The sequence below is a fragment of the Triticum aestivum genome, chromosome 5A, assembly GCF_018294505.1.
Source record: "Triticum aestivum cultivar Chinese Spring chromosome 5A, IWGSC CS RefSeq v2.1, whole genome shotgun sequence".
Lineage (NCBI taxonomy): Eukaryota > Viridiplantae > Streptophyta > Magnoliopsida > Poales > Poaceae > Triticum > Triticum aestivum.
The window spans coordinates 597,192,655-597,220,521 of record NC_057806.1 but is presented as its reverse complement, the minus strand read 5'-3'; the positions used below and the strand labels follow the sequence as shown (position 1 = coordinate 597,220,521).

General features: G+C 45.9%; 3 protein-coding genes across 3 annotated transcripts; 1 reads left to right on the top strand and 2 right to left on the bottom strand.

The window, feature by feature from the left end:
• Window positions 1-239: 239 nt before the first annotated feature.
• Window positions 240-6,242, bottom strand: LOC123105142 (probable transcription factor RL9). The gene is made up of 6 exons (XM_044527145.1): window positions 5,467-6,242; window positions 5,251-5,327; window positions 4,806-4,854; window positions 4,374-4,647; window positions 1,080-1,188; window positions 240-643 (listed from the first exon to the last, which is right to left on the bottom strand). Exons 1-6 carry the CDS (start codon window positions 5,867-5,869, stop codon window positions 419-421), a joined length of 1,137 nt encoding a protein of 378 aa, XP_044383080.1. The 5' UTR covers window positions 5,870-6,242; the 3' UTR covers window positions 240-418.
• A 14,257-nt stretch (window positions 6,243-20,499) lies between these two features.
• LOC123105140 (transmembrane protein 147) lies at window positions 20,500-26,033 on the top strand. The gene is made up of 7 exons (XM_044527143.1): window positions 20,500-20,732; window positions 23,042-23,111; window positions 23,669-23,731; window positions 23,819-23,933; window positions 24,445-24,560; window positions 24,652-24,776; window positions 25,566-26,033. The coding sequence occupies exons 1-7, from the start codon at window positions 20,656-20,658 to the stop codon at window positions 25,684-25,686; spliced, it is 687 nt and encodes a 228-aa protein (XP_044383078.1). The 5' UTR covers window positions 20,500-20,655; the 3' UTR covers window positions 25,687-26,033.
• A 381-nt stretch (window positions 26,034-26,414) lies between these two features.
• LOC123105141 (uncharacterized) lies at window positions 26,415-27,276 on the bottom strand. Its single transcript, XM_044527144.1, has 2 exons — window positions 27,049-27,276; window positions 26,415-26,948 (listed from the first exon to the last, which is right to left on the bottom strand). Exon 2 carries the CDS (start codon window positions 26,927-26,929, stop codon window positions 26,570-26,572), a length of 360 nt encoding a protein of 119 aa, XP_044383079.1. The 5' UTR covers window positions 26,930-26,948; window positions 27,049-27,276; the 3' UTR covers window positions 26,415-26,569.
• Window positions 27,277-27,867: the final 591 nt, after the last annotated feature.

The following is a 27,867-nucleotide window of genomic DNA, read 5'->3' as shown; positions in this document are numbered from 1 at the left end:
TTTCAAGAGGTCTCTTCTTTCAATGTATACGGCTTCTCCACGGCGGACTCGTCATGGGAGCGACCTCTCGATCCCCTATTCAGTCCGCGAGATTTCTCAAAATTCCCCCCTCTTTTTTCTTGATCATGTTTCACAGATGCACCACACGACCACACCCATGTATGCTGCAAGAAGACGAAACCACGTAGTACGAACCCACAAACAAGCCGGCCAACCCACTCGATTCCAGGTTTTCACCGTTTTCAAGCCAAACATCAAGCTCACTCTCTCACTGAACATACTGAAATGAAATTCAGTCGTCACAGCCATTAATGATCAATGGTTAGCAGAGTGAAATTAACCCAAAAGGAAAGAAAGAAGAAGAAAGAAAGAAAGAAAGAAAGAAGAAGAAGAAGAAGAAGAAGAAGAAGATCTTTTTTCACAGGTATTTCAGGCTCAGTTCTTCCGGGTGCTCCATGCCCCAGTCGTGCCTCCCAAGCGATATCTCCAGGTTGGGCGCGAAGGTGTCGTCCGCGAGCAGCTCGAAGCTTGCAAGAGATGGGGACGAGCTCGCAGGGCTTGAACAGTAGTTCCCAGAGACTGCCCCCTCCACGCCCCCATGTACCCCCAGCGGCAGGTGACCGGCCGCCTCCTCTTTAGCTTCCTATTCACCATAAAACAATGCAAATGCAAATGTCAGCACTATACAGAACAAATACAGTACATACATATGAAGCTGTCTGATTTACTGATATACTATAAGCCAAGACTTTGCATTCTTCAAAAATTAATTTGTGTTTCATTCGAGGGATCACGCACATTATGAATGGTAATTTTACCATGGAGAAAAGAAGACGATGAATGGTAATTTCCGTGGAGGAACAGTGGATCACAGTACATGTGCACATCAGTTTTATGGCCCACGTAAATAGTTAGTGCTCAGAAGTCCAAAAGAGGTTCAACAGAAGCGATCGATGTCACACATATATGTGGCCTGCTGGAATCAATAGGGGTACGTACGTACGTACGTACTCCGTACTGCGGCCTTTTCATTTATTTATGCCTGTGATCTCACACGTAGTAGATGCGTGCGTGCGTACCTGAGGAGTATCTTGGAGCGCTGCTGAGTAATCAAGCTTCTGACACCGGTGCAATGGGTCAACAATGGCGACGCCTTTCTCGAGCGCCACTGCTGCGTGGTCAGCTCTCCTGTAGTCGAGAAATTAAGGGCGCCCTTGTCATTGAATGCAGGATGTATGCACGAGTAAATGGAATCAGAAATGCAGGAGATACCAGTACTGCAGGAGCCGCGGGCACAGCCCGCATAAATAACAGGGAACAGAAGGTTAATTAGCATCTATGTGGACGTGGACCTACTTATGCGATGCTTTTCCCTATCAGTTTCAGAAATATTTCAGCAACAACCGAAATCATTATAATTCAGTGTATTAAGTGATTTCGGTTTGCATTTCGGCCAAAGGGCCGGAACATTCACTTGAATTTAACCAAAAATTGTATATTTAAATTCATGTGTACTACTGAAATTACCGAAAGACGGTGAACCTCATCAACATCTCAGTGAAAGTGAAAACCCCCGGTGCATGTCTGAAGTCATTAAACTTTACTTCTCTATATCGAGCAGTGGGGCGTAATGTGTTCTTAACCCATCCCTGTAACATATGCAGGTGTAAATCATTGCAGATCGACACGCACGAACACCCTCCCATGTCTCGTTTGTAGCGTTGCCCGACGACTGTTGAATCTGTGATCAACGCACAGCGACGGCGTTGGGGCGTTGCCCCGTACACGGGGACACATCCTTGTCCCTACGCCACGCACATACCGAGCTAACAAGACACGGACAAGCTGGAAAACGCAAGCTGACTTCAACCGATCCATGCATGCATGCACCAGCAAACCGGCCAAAAACACAGGAGCCCCAGCGCCCTTGTTCGCGAGCGGCACCACCTCCCGTTCCATATCTACGCATGCATGCATGCACCGATCGAGACACACACCCGCAGATCGGTTAGTCATGATGGCGTCGACGACCAGAGAAGCTGTCGATCGATGGAGGAGAGGGGTGGGAGATTTGAGGGGTGGATCATCGTCAGGGCCGGCACCCGGCAGAGCATTATTATTAGGATTACGAGTGGAGTGGGCGAGGACAAGGGGAAGCGTGCTCCGTGCATGGGCTGCGTGGGAAGACAACGGGAAGGCGCCGATCGGCAGGGGACACAGCGGCTACAGCGAGAACGCTGGTTGTCGCCGCTTCAGAACAAACAAAGGAAAGGAAAAGAGGCACTGTTGTCGCCGCTCAGTTCATCGCGCGCTCGCCACTGCTGCTCTGGATTTTATCAGCAAGCTATAGGGGATCAAGAGTGGAAAGATCTGGGGTTGTACAGGATGGAGGTGGTGGGGGAGTTCAACATGGGCGCCTATGTCCTAACAAGAACCATCATCATTATTGGTTAACTGCAGAAATTAGGTGAGTGCTTCTGGTCTGTGCTCTACTGTGTTGCCCGTGGCAATCAGCTATAGGAACTTGCTGAATTAGGTTGCAATCAGCTACAGTGTCAGTTTCAAGATTGCTCTAAGGTTAGCATAATACAGTACCAAGTTTTAATGATATAGCAGACGGCAAGCCCTGATTAATGCTGTGTTTTAGTCTATAGCTGGCCCGTCAGCTAAATAGTACTTCTCCATCCAATAATGTAGTGCATACCTTTTTTTCAAGTCAAACTTAGCAAAATTTGACCAATTAAGTTTACAGAGAAAAATATGTCTTTTTCTCTTTAAAAAATAAACGGATAATACTCCTCCAGTTCAGAAAATCACGACGTTTTATACATACTCCCCCTGTCCCAAAATATATGGCGCATAAACCCAGTCAAAAAGTCAATCCTTTCTGAGTATGACCAAATATCTAGAAGAAAAATATCAACACCTCCAATATTGAATAAATAGATTATGAAAATATATCTAATGGTGGATATACTGATATTATTTATCTTAATATTTTTGTATATATATTTGTTCAAACTTAGAAATCATTAACTCTTTGACTGAATTTTTATGCCATCTATTTTGGGACGGAGGTAGTAGTTAGCATAAAGAATATAAAGTTTTCTCTATCAATATTTTCCCAAAAAGAATTGGATCATGACATTTGTGCATAAGTTGGGTCAAATGTTTTTAAACTTTGACCAACCATATTTTCCAAACTGATTAGATTCGATCGATGGAAATTATATGTACATTTTAATCTTGAAAATTAATTCTGTAATTAGTTTACGAATTTAATATTATACAGTAGTAGAGATTCATTGTCAAATTTACACTTCAGACACTATACATATCAAATTCAAAAATGCCGGCCTTTTAAAGACCGGAGAGAGTAGCAATTTGTCTTAATATATGAAAGGTGTAACCACCACATCCTTCTTGTGTCTTAGGTTCACCCAAAACAATATTTTAAGTAATGCATGATAGCCCATACTATTAATTAAATATAGCACTGCACACACTGCTGTCCTTATGTCGTAGCCATAATATAATTTTAAATTCCCACAAAAAAATAAATTTGTAAATAATAGGTACAAGATATGCCAGTTATATATTGACAGCAGGATATGCCTGTTATCTGAACTCCAACTTTTTTTGAACTGAACTCAATACATTTTGTTGTGAATTGTGATGTTAAAGATGCATGCAGGCGACAGCAGGCTTACACTACTCCAACTGGTTAACATGTACGGAAACAAGGTCATTAGTTCTACTCATATTTTATCAGGGCAGTTGCTAATACACTTGGTGAACCCTTCTGTCAGGGTTTTTTATGCCAAAAAAAAACTCCTGTTGATTTCTACAAAATAATTAACAGATAAAATTAGTTTTTTATGGCTACCATAATTTGTGCAGAAAAATAGTCGGACATGTAAGCACATTTCATGCGCATGTTGTCCTTTTTCCATTGTAAGTAGTATCTACATAGATTAGTCATCCCAAAAAAACTAGCCCGCCGATCTAAGAGTAGATAAATTGTGATGCACCGCTTAAATACATAGGAGTAACCTTTAATTCAGTGAATGGAAAACAAACCAACAGATGGCCAATTTTATAATCATGTGTGTATTCAACATTTTCTAAAAAATGCAAAAAAAAAATGAAGTGCAAACGCATCGATCAATGTTAGTTTGAAATCCTTAAGCTTAATCATTAAGTACTTGCAAAGAAACAGGTTCAAAGAAACGCCCAGAGGCACATAAATTTGCATTAGAAACGAAGCTTAGAAGAAGGAGAAAATTAGCATTATTAGAAACGGAGTGTAAAGCCCACGGATAAAAGCAAACGGGACAGATTAATAAGCGATGTTTGTGGACATCCAGACATACCTCGGGGGGATGGGTGGAGGAGGAGGCGATGGTACCAGCGCCACCAGTGGAGCCGCTGCAGCTGCTGCGGCTCCTGTAGCTGACGCACAGAGGAAATGCGCAGCGGAACTAGTCGTCGGGGCAGGCGGCGCAGATGCCGCGGCTGCCGCAGGCGCGCCGCAGAAGCCAGCCATGTCGACATCACAAGCAGGCAGCGTCGCCACCACTCCACCACCGCCACCGCCACCACATCCTCTTCCTCCTCCTGCGTCCACCACCACCATCTGCCGCTCGCCTGCGAAACCATCCACCCATCGACCGATCACCACCGGTCACTCATTCCACGGCATGGAATTTAACAGGACGGCCGCGTCGGCCGTGTCTGTATCCGCCTTGTACTTGGCAATGGCGAGGACGAATGCGGGGGGAGATTAAAGCTGCGTGTGTGTGTACCTGCGGCGATGTGCGACGATCTGTCTGTGCCCTTCACCGTCCTATACATCTGCAGATTTGACCCCAAGGGGAACAGGTAGATAAATCAGGTGCTAATTTGTACTGGTAAGTGTGTTTATAATGAGTACATATGCAAAGTGAAGGTGGTGAAATTAAGCAGCTATGAATATCGTAGAGCTAGCTAGCTAGATAGATAGATAGATGCTGTTTGTTTGTCACGTAGTACTTGACCGGGGACAAAGTACATTTGTAGTTTACCAATAGTAAGAACACCCACACATGTAGTACAAGTGGTGAAAGGAAAAACAAAAGGAGGCCATCATGCGCACAAGATTCGCCATGTTTTCTTGCCTTGCTGCATGCATGGCGCGCGCGGTAGCTTCTCTCCTACTCCCCATCTTTTTTTAACATTTTTTTCGCTCTTGCGCACGCACGGACTACGTACCTGCAGGTGGCTCTTGACGTGCGCCAGCGTCAGATCCTTGACGTTCATCAGCTCCAGCACCGACTTCGGCGTCGCTCCTGCCGGGGACAAGATAGTGAGCTGGGGTCAACGGCGAGCTCGCCGGAATTGAGCGGACATGGCTTAACGCCTTGGTCAACTTAGACAAAAGGAATGGATATAGTCCAGCGCGCACGTGAGTGAGAGGGCTGAGCTTACTCTCGTGGCCGCCGAGGAGCTGGACGGCGTGCATGAACCGCGCGTGGAGCGCGGTGGTCCACCGCATCCGCGGCGCCCGGACGCTCCTCTTCGAGCCGCCGGGCTGCGAGGCCCTGCCGGCGGCCGCGCGCTTGAACGCGCATCCCTGCGGCGCCTGCGGGTGGCCGTGGCGGCCGGCGTCGGCGCGCATCGTCGAGGTCCCGAGCCCCAGGCTCAGGCCCGGGGGATCGGCGCCGGAGCTAGGGTTTGCAAAGAACCCTACTTGGCCGGTTCCCTCCGCGTCGGCTGGTTCCGTCGACCTCAGCGGCTTCCCCAGAGCTGCAGGTGGGCCGGAGGAAGCCGTCGAGGAGCCGGCCGGCGGGCTTATCCGGAGGGAGAGACTGGGCAGGTTCCTTTGCAACATTGCAATGTCGAACCCGACGACAGCTCAATGATCAAACGGGATACCGCAGAGCCAGGCACGCCGCTACTTTCTACTCCTAGATCACAAGCGATCGTGTGATGGCTTCTTCGGACTATAAGAGGGCCACGGCCATGGATCGAGAGGGAGTTAATTTCCACCAGAGGCGATCGAGGAAGAAGAAGAAGAAGAGGAGGAAAGAAGAGGGAAAAGGAGGTGAGGAGAGAGAGGGAGATGGCAAAAGGCGGGACAGTGGAACAGTCACTGAGAAAGAGAGAGCCGAGGGGAGAGGAGAGGTGGGGGTGGTGGATTTGAGCAAAAGTGGAAGCGGTGAAAAGGAGTGCGGGTGAGCGGGCGAGTGACAAGGGAGGGGAAAAGGAGGGGCTTGGAGGCTGGGGGGCAGTGATGAGGGGAGGGAAAAGATGTGGTGATTAGGTCATGAGTGGTTTATGATTTGGTCGCCCTTGGGAATGCCGCTTAAAGAGAGAGAGAGAGAGAGAGAGAGAGAGAGAGAGAGAGAGGAGTGTGTAGGGGTACGTGAACCTTTTAGAGGGCAGGGTGTATAGGCCGAAGGTACTGATACTTTGAAGGCCATAATGGAGGTACAGTTGCTGTTCCTGGTCTTCATGTGCAAGCTGACAAGTAAACGTATATACTATACACGGTGGTATTTCAATGCGGTCAAGATCTACACGCTTCAAATCCTACCTAGTTCATGTGTACGGTGGTACGCTTTCTTGCAGATAAATGCCGTCAGTTATTTATGTATTTCTACGGAATCTCATCGGAGGACGAGGAGCTCCCACATTACATTAAGAAGAAGAGACTTGGTTGGGTTTATAAGGAAAATCAGATGCCGGAACCAAACAAAGCACCGCTAATAAAGGAAAACACACCCACACTTTTCTATCAAGGCACATCGTCCGAACCTCAGTTATTATTCTATACTGATCCATGTGGCCTTTGTATGCGAGATGTCAAGGTCTGTGAGCATGGACACAAAAAGCTTCCATGGAACAATAATCCTGCCCATGCAAAATTTTACCGGCAATAGGAATGGTGACGAGGAGTTCTTTGGTCCAAAATACAGTTCTTTTGGGAAAGCGACATAATTTTCAAGATGGTATTTTGACCATATATTTCCTTTGCAAATCATAAACCACTACATTGGAGATGTGGTGATTAGGTCCAAGATGTTACCTCACCTAGAAACGATTGTACAAGTATTAAATTATATTTCAGTATGGAAATAACAATGTGTAGCAAATTACTAAAACTACTACTCCTTCCGTTCCAACTTACTCGTCGCAGAAATGAATATATATAAAACTAAAATACATCTAGATACATCCATATCTGCGACAAGTAATTCGGAACGGAGGGAGTACATTGGAGCAAATTTATAGAAAAACCATCGCTTTTGGATGAGTTGTTTCAAAACATCACCAATTTGTCGATTATTGGGTTTTAACAAAAAAAAACGATGACTCAGCCCCATGGTCCATCCTGACTAGGTGCCATGCACGTCAACCCGTTAGGTATGACTATGCTAGCTAGCTTCGCCCACTCTATTCCTTCCGCCGTCATTCCAAGATCATTAGGCCTCCACGCATGGCCAACACATCGACGCCTACTATATAACTTTATTTTTATAGACTTAGTTGGGCCTCTAAGCACAGAGTTTTGTAGCATAGTAGTAAATCTTTCTTAAGTGAATGACCTAAGATTTATCAAGGATGACGATGGTTCTCTCTCAAACAATCCTGCAATCAAATACAAATAGTTTCTTGTGTCCCCAACATACCTAATATTCGGCAAAGAGGTGATGATAGATGTGTAATATGGATGGTAGAAATAACAAAAGTGTGTGAAAACGGTGTCTCAATGCTTAGCAACAAGGCCTATGGTCCATACTTTCACTAATGCAATCTCTCAAGATCATTAATATAATTGAATCACATAACAATCCCTCAAAGTGCGACGAAAAACACTCCAAAGACTTTATTTCTATCGAAGAAAATAGGATAAAATTTTGTAGGTAGTAAACCACCTCAAAGTTGTGTTTCCAATCAATTTTATGAACCACCCCAAAGTGTCACGGATAGTTCTAGAGATCATACTATGACAACATCATATAATACGCATCAATCAACTCTAATGTCACCTAGATACTGCAATATCATCATGAGTATCCGCGAGTGAGACATGCATCAAGTGATCTCAAATCCAAAACATTCAATCCAACATAAAGAAACCTCAAAGAGCAAGACTCAATTCACCACGAAAATAAGAGAGGTAGGTGAACATCATGTGATCCAATTATATTGATAAAGCTCATGATACATCAAGATCGTGTCAAATCAAGAACACGAGAGAGAGAGAGAGAGAGAGAGAGAGAGATCAAACACATAGCTACTGGTACAAACCCTCAACCCCGAGGATGAACTACTCACGCATCACCATGGAGTCAGTAAAGATGATGAAGATGGCCTCTGTGATGGCTTCCCCCTCCGGCAAGGTACCGAGAGTTCGCTTCAGAATAGAGGCTTGCAACGGCGGAGTAAAAGTTCTAGCTTACTTTTCGGGGGTTTCTGAATATATAGGATTTTTCAGCGTTGGATTACCGGCAGACGGAGCCTCGAGGGCCTCACAAGATCACATGGCGCACCCTAGGGGGCCGCCCCTAAGGTTGTGGGCCCCCAAGCACCTTTCGGCTCCCCCCGGAAGCTTTCCGGGTCTTAATCCTTCCATAAAAAAATGTTGTAAATTTTTATCGTATTTGGACTTCTGTAATTATGGCTTTTCTACCAAACAAAAAGCATGCAAAAACAAGAACTAGCACTAGGCATTAGATTAATATGTTAGTCCGTAAAAACAATATAAAAGGGCACCAAAACCATGTAGAACTCATATAAATAGGGCATGAATATTTCATAAATTGTAGATACGTTGCACATTCCTTTGACTCGACACATACCTCCCATGCGTTTACCACCTCTTGCTACACATCCAACTTGCACTGCCGCCAACTTGGAAATAAGAACCTGGAGCAAATAACTTAAAACGAACACATTTTGGGGGCAAACTTCCAATGAAACCACAACATTCAAACAAAAAAACAACACAAAACCACCACTCTTGGGACGAGTTGTTTCAACATATCACTGATTTGTCGATTGATTGAGTTTTAACATGAAAAAGACTACCCAGTCCCATAGTCCATGCTGATTAGGTGCCACCCAACACATGAACATCTGATTAGGTAACCATTTAGGTACAATAACACTAGTTGAATTTCTACGCTCTCTTCTTTCTGTCGTCGTTTCAAGACCATTGGGTCGGGGCACGCCACCACCTCCCTTGGACTCGTCGTCGACCTTCCTTGGACTTCCCACAACTTGTTGCATGAAAGGCTTGCACTGCCCTCATTGGCAGTATCCTACCACAATTTGTCTCCTTCACCTAGTTGTCGTGCTCGCCAGTGTTGATCTTGACCCTCCACCGTGTTTCCCCTTCATCTACGGGGTATCATCGTCAAGCTCGCATCAGTGGAGCCAGAGCTGCACGTAAAGGGGACCAAACTAGTCGTATAAGGTTAGGAGGGGCCAAATCAACTAAATCTAGCTAATTTCTTAGTTAAATAGAGGATTAGGAGTAGTAATACATGTGTTTGTAAGAGATTAGGGGGGCAATGTCCCATGTCAGTCCCCTTTGCTAGTGCTACCATGTACTTAAGTCATGGGGGGGGGGGGGCACTCAAATGTATGTGTGTTTCATAGAAGGGAGTGGTGCTCGCTTCGGTGCACCGAGATCTAGCGTGGTTCCTCCATGAGGGTGTGCTTCCACCATCTTTTCGTGTTCTACCAAGGACGCCAACAACCAAATTTGCGCCGAGGAAGTGTTTGATGCAACAAAGTACTAATGAAGGATCTAGCCCTCCCCGAGTGGTGCACTGGGATATCCATGCAAGGTGGCCTATGAGGCAACCATGAGATTTGCTCATATGCCAACAACGAGATCTACACACCATTGGTTGTGTGTGCCAATGCTCAGTCACAACTTTCTCCAATGTGCTGCCCTAAATGTGGTTATTTTTAGTAATTTACTCATGATATGATGTTTTTATGCTATAATCTTGTTTTATCGCTCACACTTAGAAATAATGTATTAACAAAAATAATTTAAAAACTTACATTTCAGATTATGTAGTATGGATTTTTCGCACGTGGGCAGCCGCATATTTCGCTTCACACTCACGTAATATTGGGAACGCAATAATTAAACGAACAACTATTTAAGGAAAAGAGATCGACAGTCTATGAAGCGTACAAGGAAACTGTGTGAAGTTAAGCCTATACACTTTTAGTTTGGATACACAAAGAAATGGTGTTCCTTCACTTTTCGGAAATGATGCTTTATACTAAGAATCATGAAAACATATACGTGTAACATCTCTTGACATGTTGCATGTTGCCAAAACACTGATGGTTTCATAGGTGACACACATGACATAGTTGTTCATAGAGCGTTGACCCAAACTTCTGGCTTTCAGCTCTACAATTTAACAACAATAAAAAAATCTACAATTTAAGACCTAGTAGTAGTATTATAACTACCCCCCCCCCCTCCTCCCCAATTTTGGCCGTTGTGGGGCCCTCAACCTGATTTATATCGAATCAAAAAAATCCTAGCTAAGTATCTCTGTTAATCCCGTAATATGTCGCCGGTATGTGTAGCATTGCTCTGATCTGGGTGGGTGGCGTGCATAGAGTTGTGTCGATGATGTGTTTGATGCAGTAGAGTAGTAACGGATTATCTGGCCCTCCCCAAGTGGTGCACCAGGATGCGCATGAAAGGTGGTCACTAAGCCAGCCATCGGATTTACTCATGCCCAACAAGGAGACCTACACACCATTGGTTGTGTGTGCCAACGCCCGGTCACAACTTTCTCCAATGGGCTGCCCTAAATGTGGTTGTTTTCAGTAATTCACTCACAATACCATGTTTCTAATTCTTGTTGTACCAATGCTCACACCAAATAATGTTTATTAATAAAATTAATTAAGAGACTTACATTTCGGACCGTGGTAGGATTGATTTTTCGCACGTGGATCGTCCCATGGCAATGCAATAATTGAAGGCATGATTATTTAAGGAAAAGAGAGCGACATTCTATGATGCGTACAAGGAAACTGTCCGAAGTTTGGCCAAAAATATTAATTACACCTTTTAGTTTGGATACATAAAGAAATTGGTGTTCATTCACTCTTCGAAAAATGATGTTTTAAAGTAATAATCACAAAAACACCTCCGTGCAACATCTGTTGACATGTTGCATGTTTGCAAACCCCGGACGGTTTCAAGGAGACACACATGAGACATGACATAGTTGTTCCTAGAGTGCTGACCCAAAATTTTCTACAGTTTAAGATTTTGGAATCCTGGTAGTACCATGTACCATAACGCCACCACCGGAACATATTTCCACGAGCTAGTCTGTAAACACAATGATAAAAACGGAGATTTTTTAGAAACTGGCCAGCACTAAGGACTTGGCATCTTTCTCGTGCTTCCTTGTTGGTGGGTGAGTGAGTGAGTGGACCAATATGGAAGCACGGTAGGGACTGACTACGGGTCGTGCTAGCTGCAAAGCTACCTAGCTTTTGATCCACAGGCGAGTCAGCAGGCCTGGCGCGGGCAGGGGGCAGGACCAAGGGGCTGTGAGACGGGGCTGACAGTGAACATTTTCAGCAAAGCAGAGGTATAACGCCCCCGGGCGAGGGCCGGCCGGGATCTTTCCATATTCATGAAAAGGGTGGCGGAGCGGGTTCGTGCGTCGATCGGGCTCGCGCCGTGCGACGGTGGAGGGTGAAGGACGCCGCAGGTCGCCATTGAATGCCGTGGAATGCGACAACACGGCATGGGGCGCTCGCTGGTACGAGAGGGAGAGAGAGAGAGAGAGAGAGAGAGAGAGAGAGAGAGAGAGAGAGAGAGAGAGAGAGAGAGAGAGAGAGAGAGAGAGAGAGAGAGAGACACACACGATCCGCCAGGAGGCTCAGGGCATGGCCGACTGACGAGATGAATCGGGACCGGAGCGGCTAGCTAGCTAGTAGCTAGCGGAAGAGCTGAGCCGTTGATCGTGATTGATTCAGCTCGCTAGGCCGGTAGCTAGCATGCACGATCATCCGCTTATTCCTGCAGCTGAATAATTGATGGCCATCGCAGTGTTGTTGCATCTGGTAGTCCTAATAATCCACATTCGAGGCCGGTCGAACCAGCACGCACGTGTGGGCGTCACGTGATCCGCGAGGAGAGGCCGGGCAGTAGATCTCTCCATCTCCTAGGAGGCTAGGAGGGAGTGGTAAAACAATGGAGAGGAGGGGGCAAAGGTACGAGCCCTACATTCGGATCTCGTCGTGTTGGGGCGACACGATCTCCATAATGTAATCGCCGATCAAGGCCTCGAGAAGCACGGGGCCCTGCCCGCCGTGCGTGCCGGCGCCGGCCGCGAGGTCGCAACAAAAACCTCGCGCGCGACGAAGAGGGGCAAAAGGCGTCCGCGCGCGCGGCGCGTACGGCGGCCGATTCCCGTTCCCGACCGGGCTCGATCCGCTTGTTTGTACGAGTAGCTAGCGTGTGCATGCAGCTGGCCGGGGGGATGCGAACAAGGGAGAAGAACTTCTCGAGGCGCTAAACCAGCGCCCCCGGCCGATCAGCGCCCATCGCGGCGGGTTCTCCTCGCGCGGCACTGTCTGAATCTGATCATCGCTCGCGAGTTAATGCGTTGATGGCAAGTGTCTGGATCTGATCCACGACTATGTGCGTGCTCTGGTCGAACGAATGCTTCTACGTTGGTTTTGGTGATCGTTTGGGTCCGGTTCTGCTTTGTTTAGTCGACGTTGTGGGAGTTGGTAGCTACCCCTGTCTCTCTCTTTGTTGCATGCATGCACGCAATGTGCATTGTGTAGTTGGTAGCAGTACTGTCGTCCATGCTCACTGCATCTGCCATTGTCTATTACAGTACGTAGTATATTACTCTAGTTAGTATATATAATCCTTCGTTCGTTTGTGCAGATCTCTCTATTTCCCCCTCTCTCTCACTCACTCACACACACACATTATATATCTGCGTGCCTCCCCTGGGACGAGACCTGATATGATGTGTACGTCCGGTGCAAATGGCATCATTCCCATGTCTTGGCTAGACCGAAAGTCGCCACTGAAAAGCACGGCAGAATTGCGGGGCCGATGGGCCGGCCGGGGCTAGCTAGCTGCGCGCCTAACAGCGATATTAGCTTTTGTCATGGGGACCGTAATAAGTAACAAGGACACGCTACACTAGCACGTCATCTCACACGCGACCCTCATCGACGTGCTAGCTACAGAAGGTGAGGGACGACTCTGCCACGTCCAAGTCGCCAATAGCCCGTGTCGGGCGCACAGTACGCTGGCTGTCCGGAGCCAGGCCATGTCTCTTGTGCCAGATAGGCTGCTGCCTAGCTCATAACCACTTGGGGAGAAAAAAGAATTGGCCCGTCTATGTAGTAGTAGTAGTAGTAGAAATACAAAGCCTGCACAGATCAAAAAAGAAAAGGAAAAGAAATACAAAGCCTGCAACTCTACATTGATAGTACTACTACATAGACGTGGCATTGTATTGTATGTAACTCATGTTGACCCTCGAACAATGACATGGGAGATCGAGCTGCGCAGAATGTCTTTGCGTGCAACCTTGAAATTCCATGCACGCACGTACGTACGTACGATGTGCCATCTTTGTCCTAGAACATTTTTATGTGCGCATTGACGTGGAACACTGGCTCGGTGCATGCATTGACGCGGAACACTAGCTCGAATGAACATTGCTCACTCACATCGCCCGGCCCGATCTGTTCTGTTTGTGATATTCCGCGGAGTAGACTCGCCACGCACGGCACGGCACGGCGCCGCAGCAGCACGAGTACGTACGTGCGTACGTATATGCTCTGCATGCACGCCTACCTTCGTGGATCTCCGCGCCCGTGGTCGTGCACAGGGGCAGCGCGCTACTCGATACGGTCGATGCATGGATAGATATCCCGCAAAAAAAGATGCATGGATAGATGGCGTGTGTGGACCTCGGAACATTGTTGCGGTGGCCTCTCCGACTGAGTGCTTCCCGAACCCGTTCACTTTCTTCCTTCCAAAGGCGTGTGCGTGTCAGCGGTCGGTGCCGGGCAGTGGGCGCACCATCGGCGCCGTGGCCCGCTGGCTAGCCTAAAGCTGCAGCGCGGCCGTGCATGTGCAACACGCAGCGGCGGCATCGGCGAGGTCACCAGCGCGCCATGATTGAGCCGGCCAGCCCCGGCGCGCGGCCTAGGCGGAGGGCACCTAGCCCACCGGTCTCCCTCCGGGCTCCGGCGATGGCCCAACCCGGCTGGCCGTACACCGGGCGGCGGAAGCGTCCAAAGGCGACGCGGCCACCTTTCGGGTGGGCGCCGGTGCCTTTTCCGCGCGATTATTGCCCGGTTTCCCTACCTTTTGCCGGCTCCCCGTCCGGCTTGCGGTTGCGGTGGGGCGATCGATCGACCTGACCCCGACTGACGGTGAGGGGGCGGTGCATGCATGGGCGACATGGATACAGGGCCGGTTCTGAGATTTTGGGGGCCCGGGGCGAAAGTAAAATTTGAGGCCCCTTAATATAAACATCATAGCAATGATAAATAACGATTCTAAAAAAAGAAATGATAAATAATATATGCATCTACAAAATGTTATCAATAATTACTTAAATGCATCCAAAAGCCAATATGTATATAAAATAACTTATACAATTTACCTACAAATTTTCTTGTAAAATTCTTTGATGCAAAGCCACTTACGATTGTGTCGATGTCAATCTCATCCATCGATTTCTTCTCGATACATAATTTGTTCATCAATAATTTCAAGTTGGAAAGCATCCTTTTAGCTGATGCAACAATCACCGATACAGTACGTAAATCTGAATAAATCTTTAAACACCATGAGTTTTTTAAATCTTTTCTGCAAAGAAGTGATCAATTAAAACAAAAAAATATTTAACATGAAAATCCTTCCAACTTCTAGAATTCCTTCTTGGCTACTGAAAATTGTAGTATCAAACTATTTCTTCCTCTAGCACGAAGTTTTACTGAAAATTGTAGGAAAATTATAATATAATATACCTTGGATTGATTAGATCGGAGTCAGTGGCTGGACGCTCGGCGACGATGCGATGGCGTTTTCTGGTGGCAGGCGCTCGGCGATGTGTGTGCTGCGTCGTCGCTGCGTTCAGCACCGGGAGACCGGTCTGCCCTGCGCCACCTGGGATCTGAAGTTTTCAAACCATGAAACAGAGAATAGGAAATTAGGGATGAACTGATGTCGCACGATCGTTTTCTTTTGCTGAAAGAGAGTGTCTCGTCGTAATAATAACGGCACAACGTGATTTATGTGCGTACTTGCTCTTTTTTCCGTCATGATCGTACGCTGATTGAAGCGATTTACATGTGTACGCTGCTGCCTGCCGTCCCTTTCTATTTGAATCTGGCTACTTCTTTTCCTACGTGAAGCTATCGCTCATGGGCTGCTTTACATTCACGTAATTACCTGGGAGGGGGCCCCTCGATCCTGGGGGCCCGGGGCGGCCGCCCCTGCTGCCCCCCCTCAGGGCCGGCCCTGCACGGATATCCAAGCGGATCTCGTCGCTGCCAGCTCCGTTAGCGTCCGACTATCTGTACGTGTCAGCTCGTCGATCAAAATTGAAGGCGGAAGCAGCTGGTGTGACGAGGCCACGGAGGAGCCTCGTCGCGTCCACCCGCAAAAAAAAAGGAGCCTCGTCGCGTCTTCTTCAAACACGCGGGGTGTAGATGCGGTGTTTACGCGAGAACGCGGTCGCGTCCAAGGAGTAGCGGCCATGCCACCTGCGTGACAGTGGCGCGGCTCGCCAGGTGTTCAAAAACGAGTCATTTGGCGGTCCGCGCTTCGGTTAAGTGCATGAGTGCATCCAGGTGTAGGCCACTGGGCACTGGGCACTGGCCACGTTGTGCAGCTAAGCATCGATTGAACTCATGAACTGAGCACCCGCAAAAAAAAAGAGAAGAACTCATGAACTGAGGATACACCAACCAGCGTAACTGTACAAGTGTCCACATTTCCCCAGGAATAGCAGATGCTCTGCTTTTCTCGTTAGAAAAGAAAAGAGTTACAGGCCACACGATCCGTCATTGTTAATTAACACTAAGCTGCTCTTCTTGGTGTTTAGGCTTTAGGGACATATCGAATCTTCGCTTCCCTCTAGTTTTCCGACACCGGGGCGACGGGGAGATGATTTTCATCTCTCTTTGGGAGCAAAGAAAGTCTTTGGTTAGGTTTCCGTATCATGGTTGACATTGTTATCTTGCACAAAAGTCCTCTGGCTCTGATTCCATCTCGACAACACTTGGTATGGCAGTGTTGCCGAGGAGCTTGATATTTTTTGTCCTGTCGATCTTCATGGATTGATTCTTTGATGCTCGTCGGGATGACTCTATCGCCATCATCAACAACATCGTCTTCCTCAACAATCTCCCCTTTCAAGCATTTTTTAGCAATATCATCGAATTGGCCTCACGATACTGGTGCAGTTGTCTGTCTAGATTAGTGTGGTGCCCTCGCTAACATGCTTCGTGTGATTGCCAATCTTCTGTTGGGGAACGTTGCAGAAAACAAAAAATTTCCTACGGTTTCACCAAGATCCATCTATGAGTTCATCTAGCAACGAGTGATCGGATTGCATCTACATACCTTTGTAGATCACGCGCGGAAGCGTACAAAGAACGGGGATGAGGAAGTCGTACTCGACGTGATCCAAATCACCGGAGATCCTAGCGCCGAACGGACGGCACCTCCATGTTCAACACACGTACGGTCAGCGTGACGTCTCCTCCTTCTTGATCTAGCAAGGGGGAGGAGAGGTTGATGAAGATCCAGCAGCACGACGGCGTGGTGGTGGATGCAGGGGTCACCGCAGCAGGGTTTCGCCGTTCTACTGCGAGAGGGAGAGGTGTAGCAGAGGAGAGGGAGGCGCCAAGACTCAAGGGTGCGGCTGCCCCCCCCCCCCTTATATAGGCCCCCTAGGGGATGCGCCGGCCCTAGGAGATGGGATCTCCTAGGGGGGGGGGCGGCCAAGGGGTGGAGTGCCCCCCAAGCCAGGTGGGGCGCCCCCCCACCCTAGGGTTCCCAACCCTAGGCGCATGGGGTGGGCTAATGGGGGCTCACCAGCCCACTATGGGCTGGTTCCCCTCCCCATTTAGCCCATGGGGCCCTCCGGGATGGGTGGCCCCACCCGGTGGACCCCCGGGACCCTTTCGGTGGTCCCGGTACAATACCGGTGACCCCCGAAACTCTCCCGATGGCCGAAACTGCACTTCCTATATATAATTCTTCACCTCCGGACCATTCCGGAACTCCTCGTGACGTCCGGGATCTCATCCGGGACTCCGAACAACTTTCGGGTTATTGCATATTCATATCTCTACAACCCTAGCGTCACCGAACCTTAAGTGTGTAGACCCTACGGGTTCGGGAGACATGTAGACATGACCGAGACGACTCTCCGGTCAATAACCAACAGCGGGATCTGGATACCCATGTTGGCTCCCACATGCTCCTCGATGATCTCATCGGATGAACCACGATGTCGAGGATTCAAGCAACCCCGTATACAATTCCCTTTGTCAATCGGTACGTTACTTGCCCGAGATTCGATCGTCGGTATCCCAATACCTCGTTCAATCTCGTTACCGGCAAGTCACTTTACTCGTACCGTAATGCATGATCCCGTGACCAGACACTTGGTCACTTTGAGCTCATTATGATGATGCATTACCGAGTGGGCCCAGAGATAGCTCTCCGTCATACGGAGTGACAAATCCCAGTCTTGATCCGTGTCAACCCAACAGACACTTTCGGAGATACCCGTAGTATACCTTTATAGTCACCCAGTTACGTTGTGACGTTTGGTACACCCAAAGCACTCCTACGGTATCCGGGAGTTACACGATCTCATGGTCTAAGGAAAAGATACTTGACATTGGAAAAACTCTAGCAAACGAACTATACGATCTTGTGCTATGTTTAGGATTGGGTCTTGTCCATCACATCATTCTCCTAATGATGTGATCTCGTTATCAATGACATCCAATGTCCATAGTCAGGAAACCATGACTATCTGTTGATCAACGAGCTAGTCAACTAGAGGCTTACTAGGGACATGTTGGTGTCTATGTATTCACACATGTATTACGATTTCCGGATAACACAATTATAGCATGAATAAAAGACAATTATCATGAACAAGGAAATATAATAACAATCCTTTTATTATTGCCTCTAGGGCATATTTCCAACATCTTCATCATACACAATGATCTTCTATTGTGGCGAATCAACAAGATTTGGTCCTCTACATGTCATTTTGCAAGTGCTTCCTAGTTGAATTTCTTTATGTTGCCCATCATTGACGAGAGTTATGGTGGCGCAACCACAACGAGTACAATTGTGGCTTTGGCGAGAATTGTAAAGCTTAAGAATCTTAGTTGTTTTCCCTCTTTCTTTAGGCTTTTTTGTATATTTGTGGATTCAAACTACCCCTTATCTGCTTGTACTCGATGTTCATTTTATCTAAATAAGCAGGATTAATAGAAACCAATTACATGCTAGACTGGGTAACAATCGAAACAAAAACGGAAGGGCAAAAACGAAATAGGAATCCGATGTTGCAGTATGCAACTCGGCCGTCGCCTCGTCCAATAGGCATAGATATTTGCCGATGATGCTTTGTCTGACTATATATAGTCGGTCACGTTGACAAGCTTTATGTGCATTGCAGCATGCAATGTAAAGGTCCATATAATTAAGATGAGGCCTTCTGTGGCTCTCTCATGGCAGATGAACTAACCATTATGACCATGCTAGGATGGTAATAGAGTCATAAGACTTCATCTGTACGACATCACGGCGAGATTATCGCCAATAATATGTTAATATGACATAAAAGGGACTAAAACTATCCCCCAATGTTAATACCTATAATTTCCTTGCTTCTTGGTGTTTGAGAGACCTCCGAAGACGAGGGAAACCATCAGAAACATACGATAATGGAGCTCCCCTTCTGTGGCGGCTAGGGACTATGGCTTGGCTGATTCTCATAGCCAATTTGGTCCTAACTAGCTTGTTTCTTCGTATGAAGACAAGTCACTTCTATCGATATGATTTGTGAAACAAGAGGACACTGTCACACATATAGTTCTATTTTCTTCGGAGTAGGGTGGGGGTTCCATTGGCGGAGCGCCCGTCGGATGCCTCACCACTCGCCATGTGTAGACAACAGATGCTATCTTGTGTGTCCAATGTTTTTTAAACTCTTTCCACCCTACTACAAAAACTATTACTTTTACCTTCATCTTTTATTTTTCTATCGGTAGGTGATCTTTCTATCGATTTTTCTCTCCGATGGTAGTAGTTTGTCAAATACGACATGCTTCACAACTCCTATACTGACTTATGTCAAGTCAAAACATCTTTGGCATTTAATTTTTCATATAGACAGTAAAGAGAACCCCAAATGAGGGTTCTCCTGTCAAAGGTGACACATGTTATATGTGCATTGCAGTTTCACCGAGGGTTCAAGTCACCGTGTCCTCAACCTAGAAAATAGACCATGAAAAAGTGACTTGAAAACACCATAAAGATCAGCAAAAGTAAAGCTGCGTCTTTAACATCTCGCCATGAGAAGTACAATACTAAGAACGAATCAAGACTTGGGATGCTCGGTCGAAAGTCATTGTATTTTATGTAACCGTCTCTTAAAGAAGCAAAACAAGACAACATCAAGATGCCCATTGTGGCATTGTGGAGGAAGTATCACATGGAAACCACTCACTCAGTGGAAACATGGAAACTCATATGTGGTCGTTGGATATGAAAATCTAGGGGCGCTTCACCCACAAACACATTCCGCATATTTCACAAAAGCTTAGATCCTTTGTGCAAAATAATAACTAGCATTGTGGGTGCTTGTATGCAAAAACACAAGATTCAATAAGCTACCCACGTTTTAGATCTGATGGCTCATGTTTGGGTTTCGATGTTTCCACCGAGTTATTGGTTTCCACGGGATAGTTTCTTGTCCATTGTGTTTCTTCTACATCTCTCTCCTAGCATATGCGAGTGAGCAACACGCAAGTTTTCTGTACTTTAGAGAGTGTGTTGTCTCTTTAATATGTCTTCAGTTATTTTAGAACATTAGCATTTTCTTAGGGTAGTTGCCATTTCTTTGTTTTAGCATAACATTTAGCATTTACCATAAACAAAGAACATTTAGTAATTACTAGTACTCCCTTCATGTCAAAATGTAAGACTTTTTTGGTTTTGTATAGGGCATAAAAAACGTCTTAGATTTTGTTGCGGAGGGAGTATTTTTTATGTTTTTTTAGCATTTCTCGATTGACTCTCTCTTAAGGAATTTCTAACATTTTTTTAGGGGTATAGGATTTTTTTGTGGGGAAGGGCAGTAGGATATTGTTTTTTTCTAACACAAGGGGGGTAGCACTTCATTTAGGCCCATCTGCCTGTCGACTAGAGCGAAGCCCACGAACCAATCCACGTGCGCCGAGCGTGTTTGTTACTTAGAGCTCGACCGGATCCATCTCGAGCCCATTACCCAGCTGCATCTCGAAATCGTCGCGCAGCATCAGGCGATTCGACCTCGCCGTTGCTCAGGCGCCGGAGACGACGACGCCGACGAGATGACGGTGTTCCACTTCCTCAACTGCGCGGTCCTCACCTTCGGCCCCCACGTCGTCTACTACTCCGCCACCCCCCTGTAAGCTAACTTCCTCTCTCCCCCTCCTCCCCTCTCTATCCACGAGATCCGTATCCCAAACGTGTTAGATCTGTGTCCGTCAAGCTGTCTGGTCCTTGCTTGGTTGCGTGATCCGGGCACGGCGGAGTAGGAGTGCCGGACACTGTTGGTTCCGCGTGCGATTTTGGCTCGTCGGATGGGGTTTTGATCAGTGCGGTTTCAGTGAATTTTGCTCAGTTGAGGCAGGGTTAGGAGGGTATTGGTTTAATGCGTGGTGTAGACGAGTTTCTACTGAAATGTTCGCTTGGATTTGGGCTTTGTCGGCTGAATTGTGCTGTTCGAATTGAATCTGATTGGTTTAGTCATAATTAGTGTGGTTTATGTCTCCTCTACTGTCAAGTAAGTTCAGAGCATTGTAGCTCATTTTGTAAGTTGGATGGGAAGATGATACAGTAGAAGACTTGCCTGTGTGAGTTGCACGCTAACAATATGAAGTGCTCTGAGTAATGAACTCGAACCTCGTCAAGAACTTGATGTTAGTTAAACAAGAGAATACATGGTAATTCTATCCATGTGCTGAGTAAAGAGTTACTATGCGATTGTCTGATAGTGATATGAAGCTGTAACACATTCTAGCTGCGGTGAAGACATTTGAAGTATTGATAATAATTCTAGGAAGGTAGTAACTGTATTTAAGTAGACACCGTTATTTGTAATTGGTGTAACGCCCAACCAATACTAAGCTAATCAGATTTGATTTGAAACAAAAAAATGATTGTTTCCTTTATTTTTTCATTTTTACTTTGTAAGACAGAGGCACTAATTCCACACAAGGAGCAACCAAGGGTTACAAAGAGTGTGGAAGAAGACTTTGCTTTTATTTTTGGGCTAGGTCTAGAAGGCACTTTCTCCTTTCAATTTGTATTCTTTTCCTTTATGGAAATGTTGTTTAGTTGCGTCAATCATAGACAAGGCATACGCCCGGATAATTTTTACTCTTAGGTTTGTTTCTTGTTAGCAATACTCCAAATGTATACGACTACACAGTGGCGGTGCTAGTCCTTGTTTGTGATGTCAAGTGACAACATAAAATTTGGGTTAGCTGCACTAATAGGCTTGTGATTAACTATAGCTGATCCACATATTGCATAAGTATATAGCGTTGACATCACTGGGTCTGACTCCTAGCGCCGCCGCTGTGACTACAGTAAGTATGCTTTCTATTAAAGCACCTTCACAGAATTTCAAAGTTTGCATTATACTAAAGCACAGTTACAAAGCTCCAAAGCTGCCTACTCGATTAGTCATGCATGACAATTAGCCTGTCCCTGGAATGTTACAAGTGTGAGTTGTGAGTTATGTAAGACATGCTACAAGTCCTGGGCAAATTCAGTTCAACAAAGTTTCTGATCACGACCAATCAGAGCACTACAAAAAATAAACAGCAAACCATTGTGGTATGACCTTCATATGTGAACAACATCCTTCGGCACACATAGAAAAAGCATCAGCAGAAACAACCTTTGAAAAATATCTACTACACATCTTGCCACCTCCCCATCATCCAAGAATCACTTAGCAAATTTGTAAATAAATCTTACACTATATGATCTCTAACTTATCTGGACTCCAGCAGGTAGTTTTTTAAACGGCAAGACCTAGCTTGGCCTGCACAAATGCTAGTCCACATATTTTTTATTATAGGTCCATGATCAATCATCAGCCCATCACACGCACCCATATTATCTACACCATCTTGCAATTTTGTTAAGCATCTGAAGTATCATCAATGGTAGCATACACCATCAACATCTTTCCCTTTTGCGCACATTGCTCTTTTTGCCCGTGCTTCTATGGCAACTACCAATCTACAGTACTTCCCACCAATTATGACAGTGGGTGCCATGGATCTGTATAGGCAGTGGCATTCAGCACAGGTGGAAACCCATGTCTTTCCTGTGGAAGCAGTGTTGTGTGCAGCTCCAGGGCATGGTGTCAGCTGCCAGATGTTGCTGAACATGCATCAGGTTCTTTATGCATACTATGATGGCGATGAGGCTGCTGTATATGGGAAGCACGCTGCCAACCTACTTCCATATGTCCCTTCTGGTGGTTGATGAGCGGGTTATATACTCCAGTAATAAGAGTTGCACACTAGTGTGTGATTGTTAAAAGATAAGTACCAATGGTTAAGGGGTGTAGTCCAGTAATAACTTTCACATACTATCGTGTGTGACTCATCGAAATAAGAACCATAAATGAGGTATTGATCTGCTGCATTAAACACTGGTGTAAAAGCAGTAATAAGTTTCCCATACTACCTTTTGCAGGTCAGAGTATGACACGATTGGCACTAGTGTAAAAGCAGCTGTTGTTTATCTGGGAGCAGCACTTGTAAAGGTGAGTAACTAGTTGTGGATTTTTAGTACCATGATTGACATGCCCAAACAATCCACCATTCATTAATCTGTCATTGCTTGAGAAACTTTTTAGTTGTTTGATCAATGTGCCCTTGCCAACTACTTGACTTCTACAATTAATATTTCTTTGGAATGACCACTCAACTAGTCTTTTTCTTTATCTAACATTCATGTACCAGTTTTGACAGCAAACTGATCGTTCGAGGGTTGTATGCCACTCAGCAGGCTGATTTTTTTTCTTTGAAATTCCATTATTATTAAAAGGTTGTAAATGGCATCTCAATTTTCATGGTTTGTACTGGTTATCTTCCCTGCTATGCAGTCCTGTTTGTCCAAAAATCACAGTACAAGTTGAAGCTTGTCATCCTGATATTGTCAGCTTAGCCTGTTTGTTATTCTTGGTTCTTTTTATTACCACATGATGTTTTACATTGCCTAGTTTATGTTTTAGTTTTGGCATATAGTTTTCTATGCTTATCACCAGTTGCATGGAAGAGATTTGTGGGATTGCTAACCATTGCTATTTTATAATGGCAGCTTGTTTGCTTAGCAACATTCCTCAAAGTGCCTGATGCGAATGATAGCTTTGATCCCTACCAGGTATATTTTACGCACTTTGACAAAACATGCCTGGATTTACCCTGTTTGCCAGTGTATCTAATCTTCCGATTATTTTCAACCCTGCAGGAATTAATGAAAATTCTAATTGGGTTTATAGATGTTGCTGGCCTTTATTTTGCTTTGACACAGTTGACCCACAGAAACATCTCCCAGAACCATAAGTTCCAGGCTGTTGGTCTTGGTGAGTTCGTAGTTGTGCTTGTTCACTTTCTGATTTCATTTAGCTGAAGTGTGTCTTGTCAAATTATAACATTTCATCGATAGTCACATATGTTTGTTTTAATCTTATTTCCCATCTCCATTCTGTATGTTCACCTTCCTCACTACACCTTTAAATTCCAACTTTTCCTTCTATACTGTGCTGGTCAACCTTTTTATAAACAGATGCATTTCTGATGTTGATGTTTGTAATTGCTGCTTGCCTTTTAGCTGTACTGAAATTTGTTTTCGTGTTCATGCTTTTGTCATTCACACAATTGAAAGAATAGAGACATGCTTATTTTGGCTACTGATAGCGTTTCTCAGGAAATTGAATGCTCTTACTTCACTTTATTATTTAAATTGAATTGGGCCTCCTTAAGTTTGTTACTCCAGATAAATTGGGAAGTGATACAATACTTCGACTTATTTCCAGCTGCAATTTAACCTTATCTTGACTACCATTGATCTATTGGACTTTTTTGGGGTTTCAGGCTGGGCTTTTGCTGATTCAGTTCTGCACCGGCTGGCACCTCTCTGGATTGGGGCACGAGGGCTTGAATTTACTTGGGAGTACATATTCCAAGGGCTCGAAGCAAATGCCAATCTTGTAATGCTACTATATAGTGTGAAAAATATAATGTCAGCTTCCTTTTTTTGATTATCCTAATTTCAGAAGACTTACTTTTGTACTTCTGCAGGTGATGACCCTCTCCCTTGCCGCATTAGGATCCTTGATGTGGCTGAGGAAGAACAAACCTAGGACTTTAATTCCAATAATTTATGCATGTGCTCTGCTTCTGGCAACAATGCCATCTATCACCAGGTAATCCCGTTTCTATCTGCAGTAATCCTCAAAAAGAATAATTATCATGCTTCAACATATGTTGATGTTCTTATTTCCTTTTTTTTTGAGAAACTGTTCTTGGTTATGAAGTACTAGCAAGTAGATGTTGGTAAATCTTGCAGGATTTGTGTCAATCTATGTATATTGGCTTAATACCTACCTCCTACACGTGGTCAATACGGATCTGAGAAAAATATATCCATCCACAAACATTTCTGCTGTATTCCATATAACTTTTGACCTACTGCCATTCTTGTCCAAAATTTCATTACAGTCCTATCATGCTAACTCTAAAGTCGGTGCATCTCTCCTATCCATGGAATATCCTTAGTTACAAGTCAGTAATGATTGTCTTAGAACTTTATCTCTCCTTGTGGACCACTGAAATTTTAGGACACACAGAGAGTTCAGTTAATGGTATCCGAAGTAAAGCCCTATCGTGTGCTGCACAATAGCATGTGTATGAAACATCACAAGCCATTGCAACTTGAGTAAATATTATCTTGGAAGTAATATCACTTGTTTGCCAAGTTTACTAGGGCAGTTTCTTTCAAATCAGGCATGCTCATGTTGACATTTTTAGTGGATACGTACTAAAATATTTAGAATGATCAAATTATTTTCTACCTGTTTTCAGTTGAAACATCGTTCTGTATTCATCACCATTTGGTCCATTTGTTTATGTGCTGCACTTTCACGGCCATGTTATTCAATTATTTTTTGTTCATTCTTGTTCACGCTGCTAAACATGCTGAAACGATGCTGCAGTTACTTACGGAGATCATTGGAGTGGCAGACTCCCAAGGTGGTCGGCTTCGAGGTCTTCTCCTCGCTGGTTATGGCTTTCATCAGCTGGCAGCTGTTCTCGGCTTGCCAGAGGCCAATGTAATCAACAGAACAAAGCACTGCTAGCTTTACCGGAGATCGGGCGCTCCCGAGATGTCTCTTGTTGTACTTGGGCAAAATTAGAATGCTGCTTAGAGCCTTGCCACTACCATAACTATTTTTTGAGGGTTCTTTAGCAGAACGTTTTACTTATTTGTCTGCTATAGTGCAGAAACACATGATCTAATGAGCGCCACTGTAACAGGTGCTCTTGTAGGAATCGAGCTAAAACGTAGCACCTTTATTCCCTGTTCTGTGTATTGCATATTCTGCTCAATAGCATTGCATCTGCTAGTCTGAAGCCAGGACATTCACAGATTTACGAGAAAATACACCGTCGTTTCAGGAAGATGTCAGACAATGTTGCATTATGACTTCTGAATGTTGTGCTATCAGTTTTGCAGAACATTTTCCCTTTCGAAGTGTATTCCTCCTAGGAATTCTAAGAAACTAAGGTCAACATGGGCATATTCTTGTGAATCGAATGCCCCGCGGGTGAAAATCTTGTAGTTATTCTCCAAGCCTGAAGAGAGTACACTGTTGTTTCAGATTTCTCACCTTACTACCAAGTATGTATGACTTTGGGTCTGAAAGTTGTTAGACAATGGTGCACTATGACCTATGAACATTTTCCCTTTCGAAGTGTACTCTTTCTAGAGAAGAATCATACAAGCGGCGGACAATCGAGACAAATTTGCAGGGCTGAGCCTCCAAAAATGTGTTTCCGGGGTATTCATCAATCAATTGTCATTGATACAAAACCAAATGTAAAATAGCATACATCACGTTTTATATATCACGGCTTACGCGCCAGCCAAACAGCAGCAGCCTGAACCGAACTGAAACGGCTGGTCAGGGCAGGCACACGGCGGTGGGTTGGGTTTCACTCACTCCTCCGACTCCTCGTAGGCCGCCTCGGCCCGGAGCAGCACGAAGCCGACGGCGACGCCGACGAGCGTGAGCGCGTTCATGACGACGGCGATCTGGAAGATCTCGCCGGCGGCGTTGCACTGCGCGCCGAACGAGCCCCCGCGCCTCTTGCCCGCGGGGCTGAGCGACGCCACGATCCTGGCGAACTTGTAGTCGGCGCTCTTGCGCACGCCCAGCATGGTCACCTTGTTGAGCCCCTTGAGGCCGCTGTAGGCGTTCATGCCCTCCACGTACGTCACGCCCGACCTCTTCTTCGCCGCCGCCGCCGCCGGCGCGCCGGCCAGCTGCGGGAGCGTGGCCACGGAGAGCGACGCCATCGATCGAGCTCGGCTGAACCTGCACGCGAACCCACGGAAACAAAGCAAGGACTGAGTAATCCGCAGCTGATTGGTGGCGAGCTGCGATCTGGTACGGGAATGCGGCTTGGATCGCTTACCTTTTGGAGTTCTTGGAGCTGGAGGAGGAGGAGGAGGAGGGAGTGTGGCCGGCTGCGGTGCTTGGGGTTGGGTGGGTCACATGGAGGGAAAGGAAGGAGTGGTTTTGTACGGGGGATCAGGGGAGGATAAGGTGCGGGAGGCAACGGGCGGTGGCCGGAGGGCAGTTTATCCTTGCTCCTCCAAAGGAGAAGGTCCAATTGGTGGCTAGATGGATCCCCATTGGCCGGACCTGGTCCACATGTGCATGCTTCCCCCTTTGTTGTTTCGCGAGAGTCGTTCGTGGAATCCACACGCTGGCCTAGGAGTAGTACAGTTTACTTCTTTTTTAGGATCCCATACTTTATTAGTAATTTGGAACAATATTCAAAGGGATACAAAGAGGGTCATGAGAGGAAATAAGCGAAAATTTTACAAAATTGCGAGCCTCATCATTTGAAGCACGACTTTCGAACATAAAATCAAAACAAGTAAAATGTGCTCTTCTATTATCTATCTCCTTGACGACTGTGATATGAGGGCCTCCTACCCCTTTTATGATGTCATCCACAATCGGTTTGTAGACACTAGCAATTATCAAGTGATCCAAAGATAGATCATCCGCAAGTGCTAAAGCCTCACGACAAGCAATGGTCTCTAAAACTGTAGGGTTTCCCCGCAAAAAAAAAACTGTAGGGTTAATAACACCGGGTGGAACAATTGATGAGGACCCAAGGCAGTGACCGTGTTCATCCCTGTATACTGCCGCCGCAGCTCCAACACGCCCATCATTGGACAAAACCCCATCTACATAGATTTTAACGTGTCCATTCGGAGGGGGT